Source organism: Hemicordylus capensis, chromosome 2, assembly GCF_027244095.1.
Source record: "Hemicordylus capensis ecotype Gifberg chromosome 2, rHemCap1.1.pri, whole genome shotgun sequence".
NCBI lineage: Eukaryota > Metazoa > Chordata > Lepidosauria > Squamata > Cordylidae > Hemicordylus > Hemicordylus capensis.
This window is the reverse complement of record NC_069658.1, coordinates 345,807,024-345,820,104: the sequence shown is the minus strand read 5'-3', so window position 1 is coordinate 345,820,104 and position 13,081 is coordinate 345,807,024. Positions and strand designations below refer to the sequence as shown.

Genomic DNA, 13,081 nt, shown 5'->3' with positions numbered 1-13,081 from the left:
AAACATTTCATTTCAAACCTTACATAATCTCCTGTTTGGTTCTTCTGTATCTAGGACCTACACCATATACAGGCAGAGGGTTGTAAAGCTCATTATAGGATGAAGGCTACTGGTGGCAGCAGAGACACAATGGAAGCATTACTGATTCCTGGTTATGATATCCTCCATACCGTATGTGGGAGTAGTGATAGGATTCTTATTAAGGATACAGAAAAGGGAGATTCTTCACAGTGTTCATGTGTGAAAGTGTCCTCTGACTACCTACCTATGTTTGTTCTTGATAATTGATAATTAATGTTACTGAATTGTGAAATGTCTTCAATTATGCTCCATTCTGTAGTATTATCACAACAGAGCAACCTTGGAATCAACAAGCCCTCTAACCATCATTTATTAAAAGGAAAAGTTTTAGCAGCTGATAAAACCTACCTCAGAGCACTTTTAAACACCTATGTTTATAACATATTTTCTATGCCAGCTACCCTTACTGACCAAGCATTCTTTTGTCATTTATGGTTGCTTGAGGTTATGGCAGAAGATCAGCCTGTAGTTCCTCATTGAAGAAGAGCAGAACTCGATCAGTACCTCAGCTGTTAACCTGGAAAACATAAGAAAATGTTTAATACAAATTTTGTAAATATTTAATGACTGAAGTACCTATTTTCAGCAACAAGCTTTAAAACAGCATTACCAAATCATAAAATGAGTTTGACTAACAAATTAGATTTTGTTTTTAGCAGCAATCACCTAATCAGAGCTCCACACATGTCTCAATATGAGAGCAGAGCTCCCATAAGTTGTTTCCCATTCACTGAAGTATCAGGGCCAGGTTCAAGAAGATGTAATTATGTTGCTGTCCTAAATTAGAGCAAGTGGCAGAAGCTCTTGTAGTTATGCAGACCATGCCCACAGGCAAGGAGTCTCTAGAACTTATTTAAATAATGTAACTGCTTTATAAAAATTGTGACATTAATATTGTTCATTGCTTTATCAAAAACCACATACAAGAGTGTGATTACAATAGAAGACATCTAAATCTTTGGTGGAGCGGTGCTGCAGAATTTGGTGGAATCTGAAGCTCTTCAACTTACAGAAGAGCTGCACCAAGCAAGGGCACCTTCTAGTCACAAAAGGCTCTCCTGTTTATGTGCACAGTTCCTCCCGCTGATTTTTATTTATTTTATTGTTTATATACCGCCTTTCATTAAAACAATCACAAGGTGGGTTCACACAGGAAAAATTAACACAAGACTATAAAAATTACACAAATAAAATATTATGCTAAAATATAAAAACAGATCTAATAAAAAAATAAAATTCATACATAAAAATTAAAAAAGCATTTTAATTTAAATAATTTTATTTAAATAATTAAAAATAAAAATGATTTTAAAACTTCAGAGGAAGCTCAGCTCCAAAGGTTTGGAGCTGCCCAGTATTCTTAATTTTAAAGATCTAAAGTGTTCTATCCATGGTAATTTGGAATGACTGACATAACAGATATCACTTCAACATAAACCAATGCATAACTCAAATATTAGTTGGTTTTGAAAATTACAGAAAATCTGTTTATTGTAAACTGAAAATGGAAGCTTAAAACTTGAGTGGCATCTTAAACTTTGGGAATACACTTCAAGGGCTGGGATTACTTCATATATAAAAATAAATCAGAAGATAAACTTATTTGTTTGGCCTGGCCTTCCAAGGCTTGTAAAGTGTTTTGTTTTGTTTTTGTTTTTTAAGGTATTTTAATTGGTTTTAAATGGTTTTAATTGTTTTTGAATTGTTTTTAGCACTATGTTTTTATGTATTTTAGAAGTAGTTGTACACCACCCAGAGCCTCTGGATGGAACGGTTTATAAATGTGATAAATAAATAATAATAAATTTGGCATTACTTGGGAACCCTTTATACGTTATAATCTGTCACAGGGCCAGATACCTCAACCGAGATTTGGATTTTCTCTGCTAATGACTCCTTGAGCAAGTTTATTTTGATGCTGTTTAATTTTGATATTTAGTTATTCAGTTGGATGTTCTGTTTGAACATTTAATATTGGTGGTTGAAAGTTCTAATTAGATTAGAATACATGTGGTTCAGAGGAGATGTTGATGGATAGTTAGGAGGTAGTGTTTTCCGGTTTGATGTACAAAACATATATGAGATGGTATCTATTGTACTCATGTATTCTTTTTCTGTATTCTTTTCTTATATCAAAAATGTCTACTTGTGCACAAGGGATAAGGAGAAGTCAGAGGCTTGTGTATGTCATAGACCACTGGTTGTTATATAGGTTGCTATTACATTTGCAAACTATTTTTATGCAAACCATGGTTTCTATTTCCTAGAACAAGGGTCTTGCTCGAGTACCAAGCCCTTGCTTATAGAATCTTCTGAGCACTTAATGTCCTTAAACCTGTAAGGATATGAAGAAGTTCATTAATTTCAGGAACTGCTCCTCTGCTCATCTCTAGACAGATAAAATTATGTAGTACAAAAAGATATGCAGAATCAAAGCTTTTAGATGTATGTTATAGATATTAGTAAGTATGCACATTTGTTGAAGAAATGTGAATTAATAACTGAAAAAAATTGATTTAAAACTGATTTTCACCTTAAAAAAATCAATCCATCCCACATCAGTTTTCTGGTTGACAAAAATGAGAACGTACTTTCCTCCAAACTATTAATTCCATCCTGGAGTTATGCTTTTTGGCAAACATTAATAATATTTATAATCCACACTGGTTTTTTGATTGTTAAATAAATTAGGAAAGTAGCATCAGCAGAACAGAACACATTCAGGAGAAGAAAAACATCTTATAATTATGTTAACACGATACTGGGATAGAGACTGTGCTGCAGGAGTCCAATTTGTTTTTTAAAAACCATTTAACAATTCCCAGTGTTATACTTTTCAGCCAATAAATGCTATGAGAAACCAATTATAAACTTGCCATTCAAGATCAACTGGCATCAGAGTTGTGGGAAGGATTTCCCCAAAAAAACTTTTCCAGAAAGATTTCCCACACTTTATTTTTCCATGGAAAATTTTCAGTTTCTAAAATTTCTACTTTCTACCTGGCGATTTGAAAAGTTTTTGAGATAAAGTGTGGGAAATTAAAATTGTGTGTTTATTTACACTGAATAGGTAAAGCAACATGCCAAATCAGATGATCTATTTATGGAACCAAGAAAACAATTTTTGAGAAAAAGTTAATGCAAATTTATTATTTTATTTATTTTTAGAACTTTTATACCGCCCTTCCAAAAAGGCTCAGGGTGGTTTACATTAAAACACCATTAAAATCAGTTAATAATTAAAACAAAAATAATAAAGCATAAAACAATGATTAACCATTAAAAACATCATAAAACCATTAAATAATCAGAACAATTTAAAAACAAGTATTAAAAAGCTGATAAAGCCTGGTTGAAGAGATGTGTTTTCTGAAAATTGCCAGAGATTGGGAGGATCATATCTCAGTAGGGAGCGCATTCCACAATCTTGGGGCAGCAGCCGATAAGGCCCATCTCTGTGTAGCCACCAAACGAGTTGGTGGCAACTGGAGACAGACCTCCTCAAGTGACCTCAATGGCCGGTGGGGCTCATAGCGAAGAAGACGCTCTCTTAAATACCCAGGGCCTAAGCCGTTTAGGGCTTTATAAGTTATAACTAGCACTTTGTATTTTGCCCAGAAACCTATTGGCAGCCAGTGTAACTCCATCAACAAAGAAGTAATGTGGTCTCTCCGGGATGACCCAGAGACCAACCTAGCTGTCGCATTCTGAACCAACTGAAGTTTCCGGACTACGTACAAAGGTAGCCCCACGTAGAGCGCATTACAGAAGTCCAGTCTGGAGGTTACCAACAAATGTACCACTGTTTTGAGGTAATTGATCTCGAGAAACAGGCGCAGCTGGTGTATCAGCCGGAGCTGATAGAAAGCACCTCTGGCCACCGCCTCAACCTGAGAAACCAAGGAGACACGTTGATCCAGAAGTACTCCCAGACTGCGAACCTGTTCCTTTTGGGGAAGTGTGACCCCATCTAGAACAGGTAAATCAAAATAGTCTCTAGAGTTCCGACCCCACACAATAAGTACCTCCGTCTTATCTGGATTCAGCTTCAGTTTATTCTCCCTCATCCAGCCCATTACTGCTTCCAGGCAGGCATTTAGGGAGGCTATGCCAACTCCTGAAGAAGTTGACATGGAGAAGTAGATCTGGGTGTCGTCAGCATACTGGTAACAACCAGCTCCAAATCCCCTGAGGATCTCTCCCAGCAGTTTCATGTAGATGTTAAAAAGCATTGGAGAGAGTATGGAGCCTTGAGGAACACCATACTTAAGTTCAGATTTCGAAGAGCAACAATCTCCAATCGACACCATCTGGAATCTGTCCGAGAGGTAGGAGCGGAACCACTGTAAAACAGTGCCTCCCACCCCCAACCCCCTCAGACGTTCCAGAAGGGTACTATGGTCAATAGCATCGAAAGCCGCCGAGAGATCCAAGAGGACCAACAGAGTCACACTTCCTCTGTCAATTGCCAATTGGAGATCATCCATCAGGCTGACCAAAGCAGTCTCCACCCCATAGCCCGCCCGAAAACCAGTTTGAAATGGGTCTAGATAATCAGTTTCCTCCAAGACTGCCTGGAGTTGAGAGGCCACCACCCTATCAATTACCTTGCCCAGCCTTGGGAGATTGGAAATAGGCCTATAATTGCTCAACTCTGAACAAGCCATGTTGGACAAGGATCAAGAGGACAAGTGGTAGGCCTCACCACTCCAAGCAGCTTGTCCACATCATCAGGAGTCACAAACTGAAATTGATCCAGTCGAATCGTATAAGAGGAGTTGTTGGACACCTCCAGTTCAGACATCAAATTAACTGTGGAGTCTCCATCTAGGTCGGCCTGAATCCGAGAGATTTTGTCTGTGAAAAATTCATTAAACACACCACAGTGGGTAACTGATGCCTCCAAATTCTGGTTCAAGGGAGAGGGAGCAGATACTAGTCCCCTCACAACCCTGAACAACTCTGCCGGACATGAACTCGCAGAGGCAATACGGGCAGAAAAGAACCGCTTCTTTGCCGCATGTATCGCCTGAGCATAGATCTTTAAATGTGCTCCATGTCGTAATCTGTCAGATTCGAGACGGATTTTTCTCCACTTGCGCTCCAGTCGCCTACCTTGCCGCTTCAGCCCCCGTAGATCTTCCATATACCAAGGGGCCAATTTTGAAGCAGGTCGGAGGGGACGCTTAGGAGCAATCGTGTCTACTGCCCTGGTGAGCAAGTTGTTCCAGTTCTCAAATGATGGGGAAATTTCCAGTTCAAAAATTTCCAGAAAACCCACATCTGATTGGCATTTACCCAAACTACAAAGTAACATTACAGAGCTCAAGTTCGAATTTGGAAAGGTACACAATATATTGACATCAAAATTTAATCAAACTCACTCCTTGATTAGTTTCAATTGCTCTGCATATTGAGTCATTCCTCTGACAACAAAAACTACAATGACCTACATTGTACCAACAAACAAATGGAATAGGGATGCAGTGTTCTCTAATTTTTTTCGTCTGTGTGCGGAATGAATTTTGTTCTGGGCAGCAGTATCAAGGCAGTGTGAGCGCACAGGCATTCAGAATGGGGCATTCCTGATTCAACCTGAGCTGGATCTAAAATTAACTGAGCGGACATAAAAAAAACTTGTGAGCGTGTGCACACCTTAGAAGGAACACTGTGCACTAATCAATTCAGTACTCCACCCCGCTGTAACAATTCATGCACATCCCTAAAATGGAATGCAGAATTCAAACATTAGAGAGTGAAGTTAACTGAACAATTAAAATCAAAAACTCTTTTGAACCAGTAGTTCCTTGCCATACCAATAATTTAGGTAATTCAGAACTGAAGCAGCAAAGACTTTATATCCAGGATAGTGCATGTATCCCTCAGCTGTTTTCAAAACAGTTTATACCAATTATTTACACTGCAACAAGCATATTCTTTGGCATATTATCTTTTTGCAGAGAGCGGGGACAAGAGTACAAACAATGCTATTACTTATCCTCCAAGTAATACACAGGCTTCCACAGTGTTGAATCAAAGTATAGGTAGTACTGAAAATGTTGTACTAAGTCGCATCATAATAAATAAGCAAGGAAAATCTGTTCTAAATGGTTAGACTTTAAGATAGAGTGTTAGCAAGTTAAGCCAAGGACTTAAATAATGACAGAGATTCAACTGAAAATTACAGTCTAGTCTCAGTTGTTTTTTTTTAAATGGACATCTGTTACTAACAACCACCTTAACCATGCAGTCATAATTACAGTGAACTCAGAAAGTGTCATGCTTATCAAAGTACCTTGAACTAGATACTGTGGGTTACATCCTGACTAAGCACTTTGCAAGCTAGACATCATTCCGCTGGCTATAATTTAACCAACTACATTTCACTTTTTCCTTCAAGTAACTCAGAGCAAAAGAGCTGGGACAACCTATTTTACTGCTATTCCCAAATCCACTGAGAGGCAGATTAGACTTTTTGAGATAGTGATTTGCTCAAGGGTACCCAGTGAGCTTCATGGCAGAATTGGAGGTAGAGTTTCGGTTTCTAGTTGGATTCAATCCACTGCATCAAAATGGCTCTAAGTGGGTTTTATAAGGAAAACATGTCCCCTGCCAGACACTGGGATTACCAGTATGGGAGACAGAAAGCAGACATCCCCAGATACTGTGCCCATAATGGCAACCACTTATTCTCATATTAAGATATTCCATTATTTAAAATGTTAATATATACTGTCTTGACAAAGTTCAGTGGTTTATTCATATGGAAACTAGCTAAACAGGCTGCAATCAAGATCTGTAGCTTTTTGAATGTGTTTTCATTTCAATTAAATATACAATTATATTTTTAAATGCCCTGGTTTAAAACTAAATCAGAATATAATAAATCATGTTAACCTGAGGCATACGTGCAATATTATCGGCAATAACTGAATCCAACCATCGTCTAATGCACAACTGCACCAAAGACTGAATTAAATGCTACTTCCCTCCCTGTGTAAAAAACCATCAAGTGTTCCAAATAGGGCACCATACATCATGTATTATATTTAATATAAGCTTGATATCACAAGTTAGAACCTGGCAAATCACCACAAATGTTGGAATCCATCCTCCGGCTCCATGAAATGCTATCATGTCTCACCAAGATTATCTACTGGATCAACCTGGATAATCTTGTACTATTTTTTTTTTAGTTAGTAAAGCTTTAACAACTCACATTTCAAATCTGTGTACACACAAGGCAGTTCCCAAAAGTCCCCATTATACACTAGTATGATTAGCAAATTGCATCAAGGGCCAGGCTCCATCAACAGTGACAAGTTCAGCTTTCAGTGGCTACCACTGAGTTTTGGAACCATGTAAGCCAAATGTAAACTGCAATTTGGTGCCCAAGTGGTTAGCATAGCAGAATGAATGAAAAAAATTAGGAAGTGGTTCTGTGTTCCAAACTAAACACCACTACAAGGGAGCCACCTGCCACAGCCACAGGAGAGGTGCTGCACTGAACTTAATGGGACTTGTCTGAGTAAGCACAGCTAGGATTAGGATGTGGAGCATTGCTTAGCAAGTACTGTTCTGACACCAGTAATACAACCTTTACATTTTTAAAGAACTAAATAATCTAACAAAGAACTTTAATACTTGCTTTGTTTTTCTAGTTTTACACTGCTAGTTGGAACCAAGATCTCAGGCAAAGAAACAGAAATAAACCACTCTGCACAATTCTGTCTCTCTGTCCTGTAAGCATTCAGAAGGTATGACCTCTCCCCTCTTATTTTTAGCCTGGACTCCCTACTAGCGCCAGTTAGCAGACAACTGGTTCCACCACTACCATCAAACTCTCCTTCTGAATGATGTGCCAGCCTCCTAAATCTTGAGAAGTTGTGCTAATAATCCAAGCACATAGTAAATTTGAATGCCTGCGGCTCATTGTTATCAGTTCATTTACTTCAGTTGCCAGTCAACAGGCACTTACCACAGCATGTGTGGTGACTGGTTTTGCAGAATTCTGATACCCTTCTATATAGTACACACAATCTACAGGTAAAGTGTGCCGTCGAGTCTGTGTCAGTTCCTGGTGTCCACATAGCCCTGTAGTTGTCTTTGGTAGAATACAGAAGGGATTGACCATTGCCATCTCCCGTGCAGTATGAGATGATGCCTTTCAGCATCTTTCCTATATCGCTGCTGCCCAATGTTTACCAGTGGGGATTCGAACCGGCAAACTCTAGCTTGTATGCTATTGCTAATCAAGTCATTTCACCACTGCTCTATTAGGTGGTATACACACTCTACTTAGTGTATAAAGTAAGAGCATTTAAGGGTGTATAAGCAATTAATATGCATCTTTTTAAAGAAAATATATGAAATAAAACACATTTTCTCTTAGCAATTTAGCCATTATGATTAAAAGCTGTATCACTTATATAAATATTTTAAATAAGTTACAATCAATCCACCCTGGTTTTATCTAGCAAGATAATGGGGTGGGGGAGGGGGATCTATTCCCTCCTGAAACACTATCACGGAGGGAGAAAGGAGGTTTTAACTCTCAGCAAACTGTATTCCTGAATGCATTCTTTATCATTTCTCATCTAAGTAATGACCACTACTCACTTCTTATAGAAAAGTATACTTTGTGTTACTAGACATGCTACTACTACATCTGGGGCATTCCTGCAATAGTGGCTAAACCAATACCTCTGCCTATAAGGCTCAGTAGCCCAACCTCCACTGACAAGGAGCCCTGTAGGCCACCCCACCTAAACATAATGGACATTTCTTCATCACATAGAAAACTCCAGTCCAAAGCTTCATCCCTTTGGACAAGGTTCCATTTGACAGCAGCATTCAACCGCCTTGGGGTTGTTTTTAACGAAAGGCAGTATAGAAATGTAAAAATAAATAAATAAATAAAATTCATCCCTACAAGGTAGCCACCAAGGCTACAGCCTGGCCATCCTTACAAAGAGGTGCCACTTATATCCATCAGTTCCTGTGGGGTGGGGGGCAAGATCTGCATGTCCATGGCAGCCTTTCCCAAACTGTTTTCATGATGTAAAATCCAGCTGCCATGTGTGATGTGTCCACAGCTGCTGTGGCCCGGGAGACCATCAAAATGTAAACTAGCTCTTCATCACACTCTAACGTGATCAAGAAATGCAATTTAAGGCAAGACTATGAGTAACTCCCACTGATTCCTAAAAACAATAAATGGGCTGCAACAGGGTGGATTTGATTTAAATCACGATTTAAATCACTAGCAGGGTGGATAAAAATCAAAAAAATCCGATTTAAATCAAAAAAATCCAATTTTTGATTTAAATCGGATTTTTTTTATTTTTATCCACCCTGCTAGTGATTTAAATCGTGATTTAAATCAGTTTGATTTAAATCAAATCCACCCTGGGCTGCAAACAGCGAGACTGATGGAGGTGGCTCTACATATTATCCAGAGGCCAGTTTTGAAGAACTATCAGCTACAGAGAAGCTCAGACTTAGCCACTTGTTAACAACCACCCTCCTGATAACAAGCATACTAACTCATTCCTAACCGCTCATAGCTAATAAGTAAAAGGTTATTCTGGGTGGTGCCAGAGTTCATTTATAATTACATACATGGGCACAAAGCGTTATCTGCAGCTGTCACATCATATAGCGTAGTTAATAAAAATAGCACGATTTGAGAAGCTTGCATAACATTTGAGCAGGCCAGAACCCTGTACAATGCAGTTCATATATATTTCCAGAAGAGCTTAACACAAAGATTGATAAATCCCAGGTGTCAGGAAGTCATAGCACCTAGACCATGACATTCAGCAGTAGTTACTTCATTTGTCCCATGGCAACCCTGTTTGTTTTAAGTTACTTGTAAAGGGGATAAAGAGAAGCCCGTTAGCCTTCCCCTCCACAATGTTCATCGTGAAGTCTGGTAATGTTGTTAAGTGCCCATTGTCTGTCTGACAAATTTTTGGACTGGCTCCTAGATCAAAAGAAAAATTGTCAACGCCTGGCTTAACATTTATGACAGACTAGGTTCTGTCCTTCCCCTCACTAAAAAACCAAAATATTAACAGCTACTGTTCATTTCTTCCATGTTACAATTCAAGTCCATTGGTTTACCATTGCCATCTCCCACACAGTACGAGATGATGCCTTTCAGCATCTTCCTATAACCCCTGCTAACTTGGCAAAGAGACACCTTTTAATGTGGTGATTCTCTTTATTTAGCAGGGGGAAAGTAACCGGCCCTATCTAGTACCTCCAGTTACAGTTGCTGGTGTCTATCTTATGTTTCTTTTAGACTGTGAGCCCTTTGGGGACAGGGATCCATATCATTTCTCTGTGTAAACCACCCTGAGCCATTTTTGGAAGGACGGTATAGAAATTGAATAAGTAATAATAACATATCGCTGCTGCCCGATATAGGTGTTGCCCAGTCTGGAGAACATAGCAATAGCAATAGCACTTACATTTATATACCGCTTTATAGCCGGAGCTCTCTAAGCGGTTTACAATGATTTAGCATATTGCCCCCAACATTCTGAGTACTCATTTTGCCGACCTCGGAAGGATGGAAGGCTGAGTCAACCTTGAGCCCCTGGTCAGGATCAAACTTGTAACCTTCTGGTTACAGGGCGGCAGTTTTACCACTGCGCCACCAGGGGCTCAGTGGGGATTCAAGCCGGCAACCTCTGGCTTGCTAATCGAGTCATTTCCCTGCTGCACCATTAGGTGGCTTGGTGAAGCACAACTTTCCATGTCATTCAGCAGTACACATATTCAGAATAGAATACTGCAATTGCTTATTTTAGCTCAAAACCCATCAATAGTAAGAGGAGGATAGATTTGTTTTACAGGGTTTAAGTGGTCTCCTACAACTATATTACTCCAAAGCAATATCATGTTTGTACTTTGCTTCAACAATTCAAATGTTTAAGATTGTTAAAGAAAAGATCTTTATTTGCTATCATTTTTAATTCCCTCCACTTCCTCTCAGTTGCTTAAGTTAGATTTAAAATATCCTATCTCCACATAAGAACAAATCGTGGAAGGGATGTACATTATAAGCTTGTAGTTTTAAACTGTACAGCATGGTTTCACACAGAACGTAAATTATTGAATCTTGATTTACACCATGGTCTAAAAGTTGTGCATTAACTGAAGAAAGAACAATGAATGAATTGATGTTTTGCTTTAGTAACAAGCTTCAACAGTAGAATAAAGAATAACTCCTAAAATCTGGCTATTCGGCTCTACTACTAATAGCAATAAGTACTACAGTTGAGACTTGCAATTCTATTCTGCCCAGATATCAATTTTTTTTTAAAGACTAGCACTCTTAAAGGCTGTTCACATGATCCAAAACTGGGTAGGACAAGTGTGAGAGCTGTGTGCACTACCGATTTTCAATTGTGTGTGAACTTATGAGGCAGGAGGAGTGATAGCATGAGAGAGGAGTTGGGTAGAATGGCTTTACCACCTACCATTAAAATGCTGGGTAGGATAGTGCCATTCTACCCAGCTCCAGTCTCACAAATGATCACACACACCCCAACCTCCTACCTAGTTGTTTTCTCACACACTATTGAAAATCAGGAACATGCACAACTTCCAAAACTGGGCTGGATGCTTGCCCTACACAATTTTTGATTGTATGAACTGCCTTTTAATTTAGTTGGTGAGGAAAGGGTGTTCTGAAGTCCTGGTTCAGTTGGGAGGAAAGAGGCAGTGTTTTCGAGTTCTCAATAGTTCATATCCTGGAAGATGATGATAATGCAAGACCAAACTGTTCAGAGTTTAATTTATTCCTTTTTCATAAAAAAGAAAAAAATGTGATTTTCCTTTACAATTGTCTAGCTTGCTTTAAAAGCAGAGTTCACACACAATGAAGATAAATCTGAAGTAACCATGATAAAGCTACTTGCCTGATCTGACCATCACTGGCAAGTTACCAGTTACAACTTTAGTAGGGTCCATCCCTCATAAAGTCACACCTCCCTCTGCTAGACTCCCATACATACTCTTGTCCCTTCAGTTTTCACAAAGCTGTTAAGTAGCAGCCTTCAGAACCTTGCAAAAGTATCAAATTATATGGGAAGGCAACACTTCAGGCTGGCTGTATTTTAACTGTTCTCTAGTTGCGAGCTATGTATTTCTCTTCCCACTTCATGAAGAGGATGATGTCCAAGTATTCAGTGCTTTGTGTCACAATGCCTCACCAATACTTAATCAAGTAACTTCAGACTAGTAGCAGATATGAACCTTACCCATCACATCACCACCATACGAAATTAGCACTGTGATGTAAATCCCTAGCCTCTTGTCCAGAAGAATTCATGTATGCAATTTCTATCAATATACTATCAGAGGTTAGATTTTCCAGGAAAGCAGATTGTTATTAAGCACTCACTCTTCCTAGCACTAGCAAGTTCATTATAACATAAAAGGAAGAAAAGTTCCAAGGTCTAGCTTTGGGAACCCAGGTTGAGAAAAGCTCTGAATAAGTGAGAAGGTGGGAAAGAGATTAAGAACTAGGGTTGTATATCAGAAAACAGTAGATCAATTTGGAAGCGAGAAGATCAGGATTAAGCCCTTAGAAAACCACACACATAAAGCATAGGAAAATCACTGGCTGACTACATAAATGAGTTATGACTGAAGCTTCAAGCAGTCCAAATGTAACAATGCTACAGAAATCATGTGTGATATTAGAAAAGAGCAAGACCAGGGACCACAGCTGCAAAGGATAAGTTCTAATATGAGGAAGTTGGAATTCATTCACCCACCATTACTAAGTATCAGATAAAAGAAGCAGATCAGTGGTAAGGATTTTACCTGCTAGTGAAGCAAGAGGAAGCACAGAAACCATGTTCTGAGTAGTAGAGGGAGTGGATAGCACAGGTGCTATGAACTACTGGAAGCAGATCATTTAAACAGAATACATAGGTAACACTGCAAACCTCAATTTCCCATGTAAGCAGACTAGCATCCCTTC

The 13,081-nt window shown here is 38.9% G+C and overlaps 1 protein-coding gene across 5 annotated transcripts in view; it reads right to left on the bottom strand.

Annotated features, from left to right (window-relative positions):
* Window positions 1-13,081, bottom strand: part of FAM13B (family with sequence similarity 13 member B) — a 98,386-nt gene that overhangs the window by 83,521 nt on the left and 1,784 nt on the right. For 4 of the 5 annotated variants that reach the window (XM_053289769.1, XM_053289772.1, XM_053289770.1 and 1 more), the window contains exon 2: window positions 493-598. In XM_053289769.1, coding sequence (XP_053145744.1) covers window positions 493-510 — 18 coding nt within the window. In that variant the 5' untranslated portion in view covers window positions 511-598. Of the gene's footprint in view, window positions 1-429; window positions 599-13,081 lie in introns of all 5 variants that reach the window. The other variant, XM_053289771.1, reaches the window with a different exon arrangement.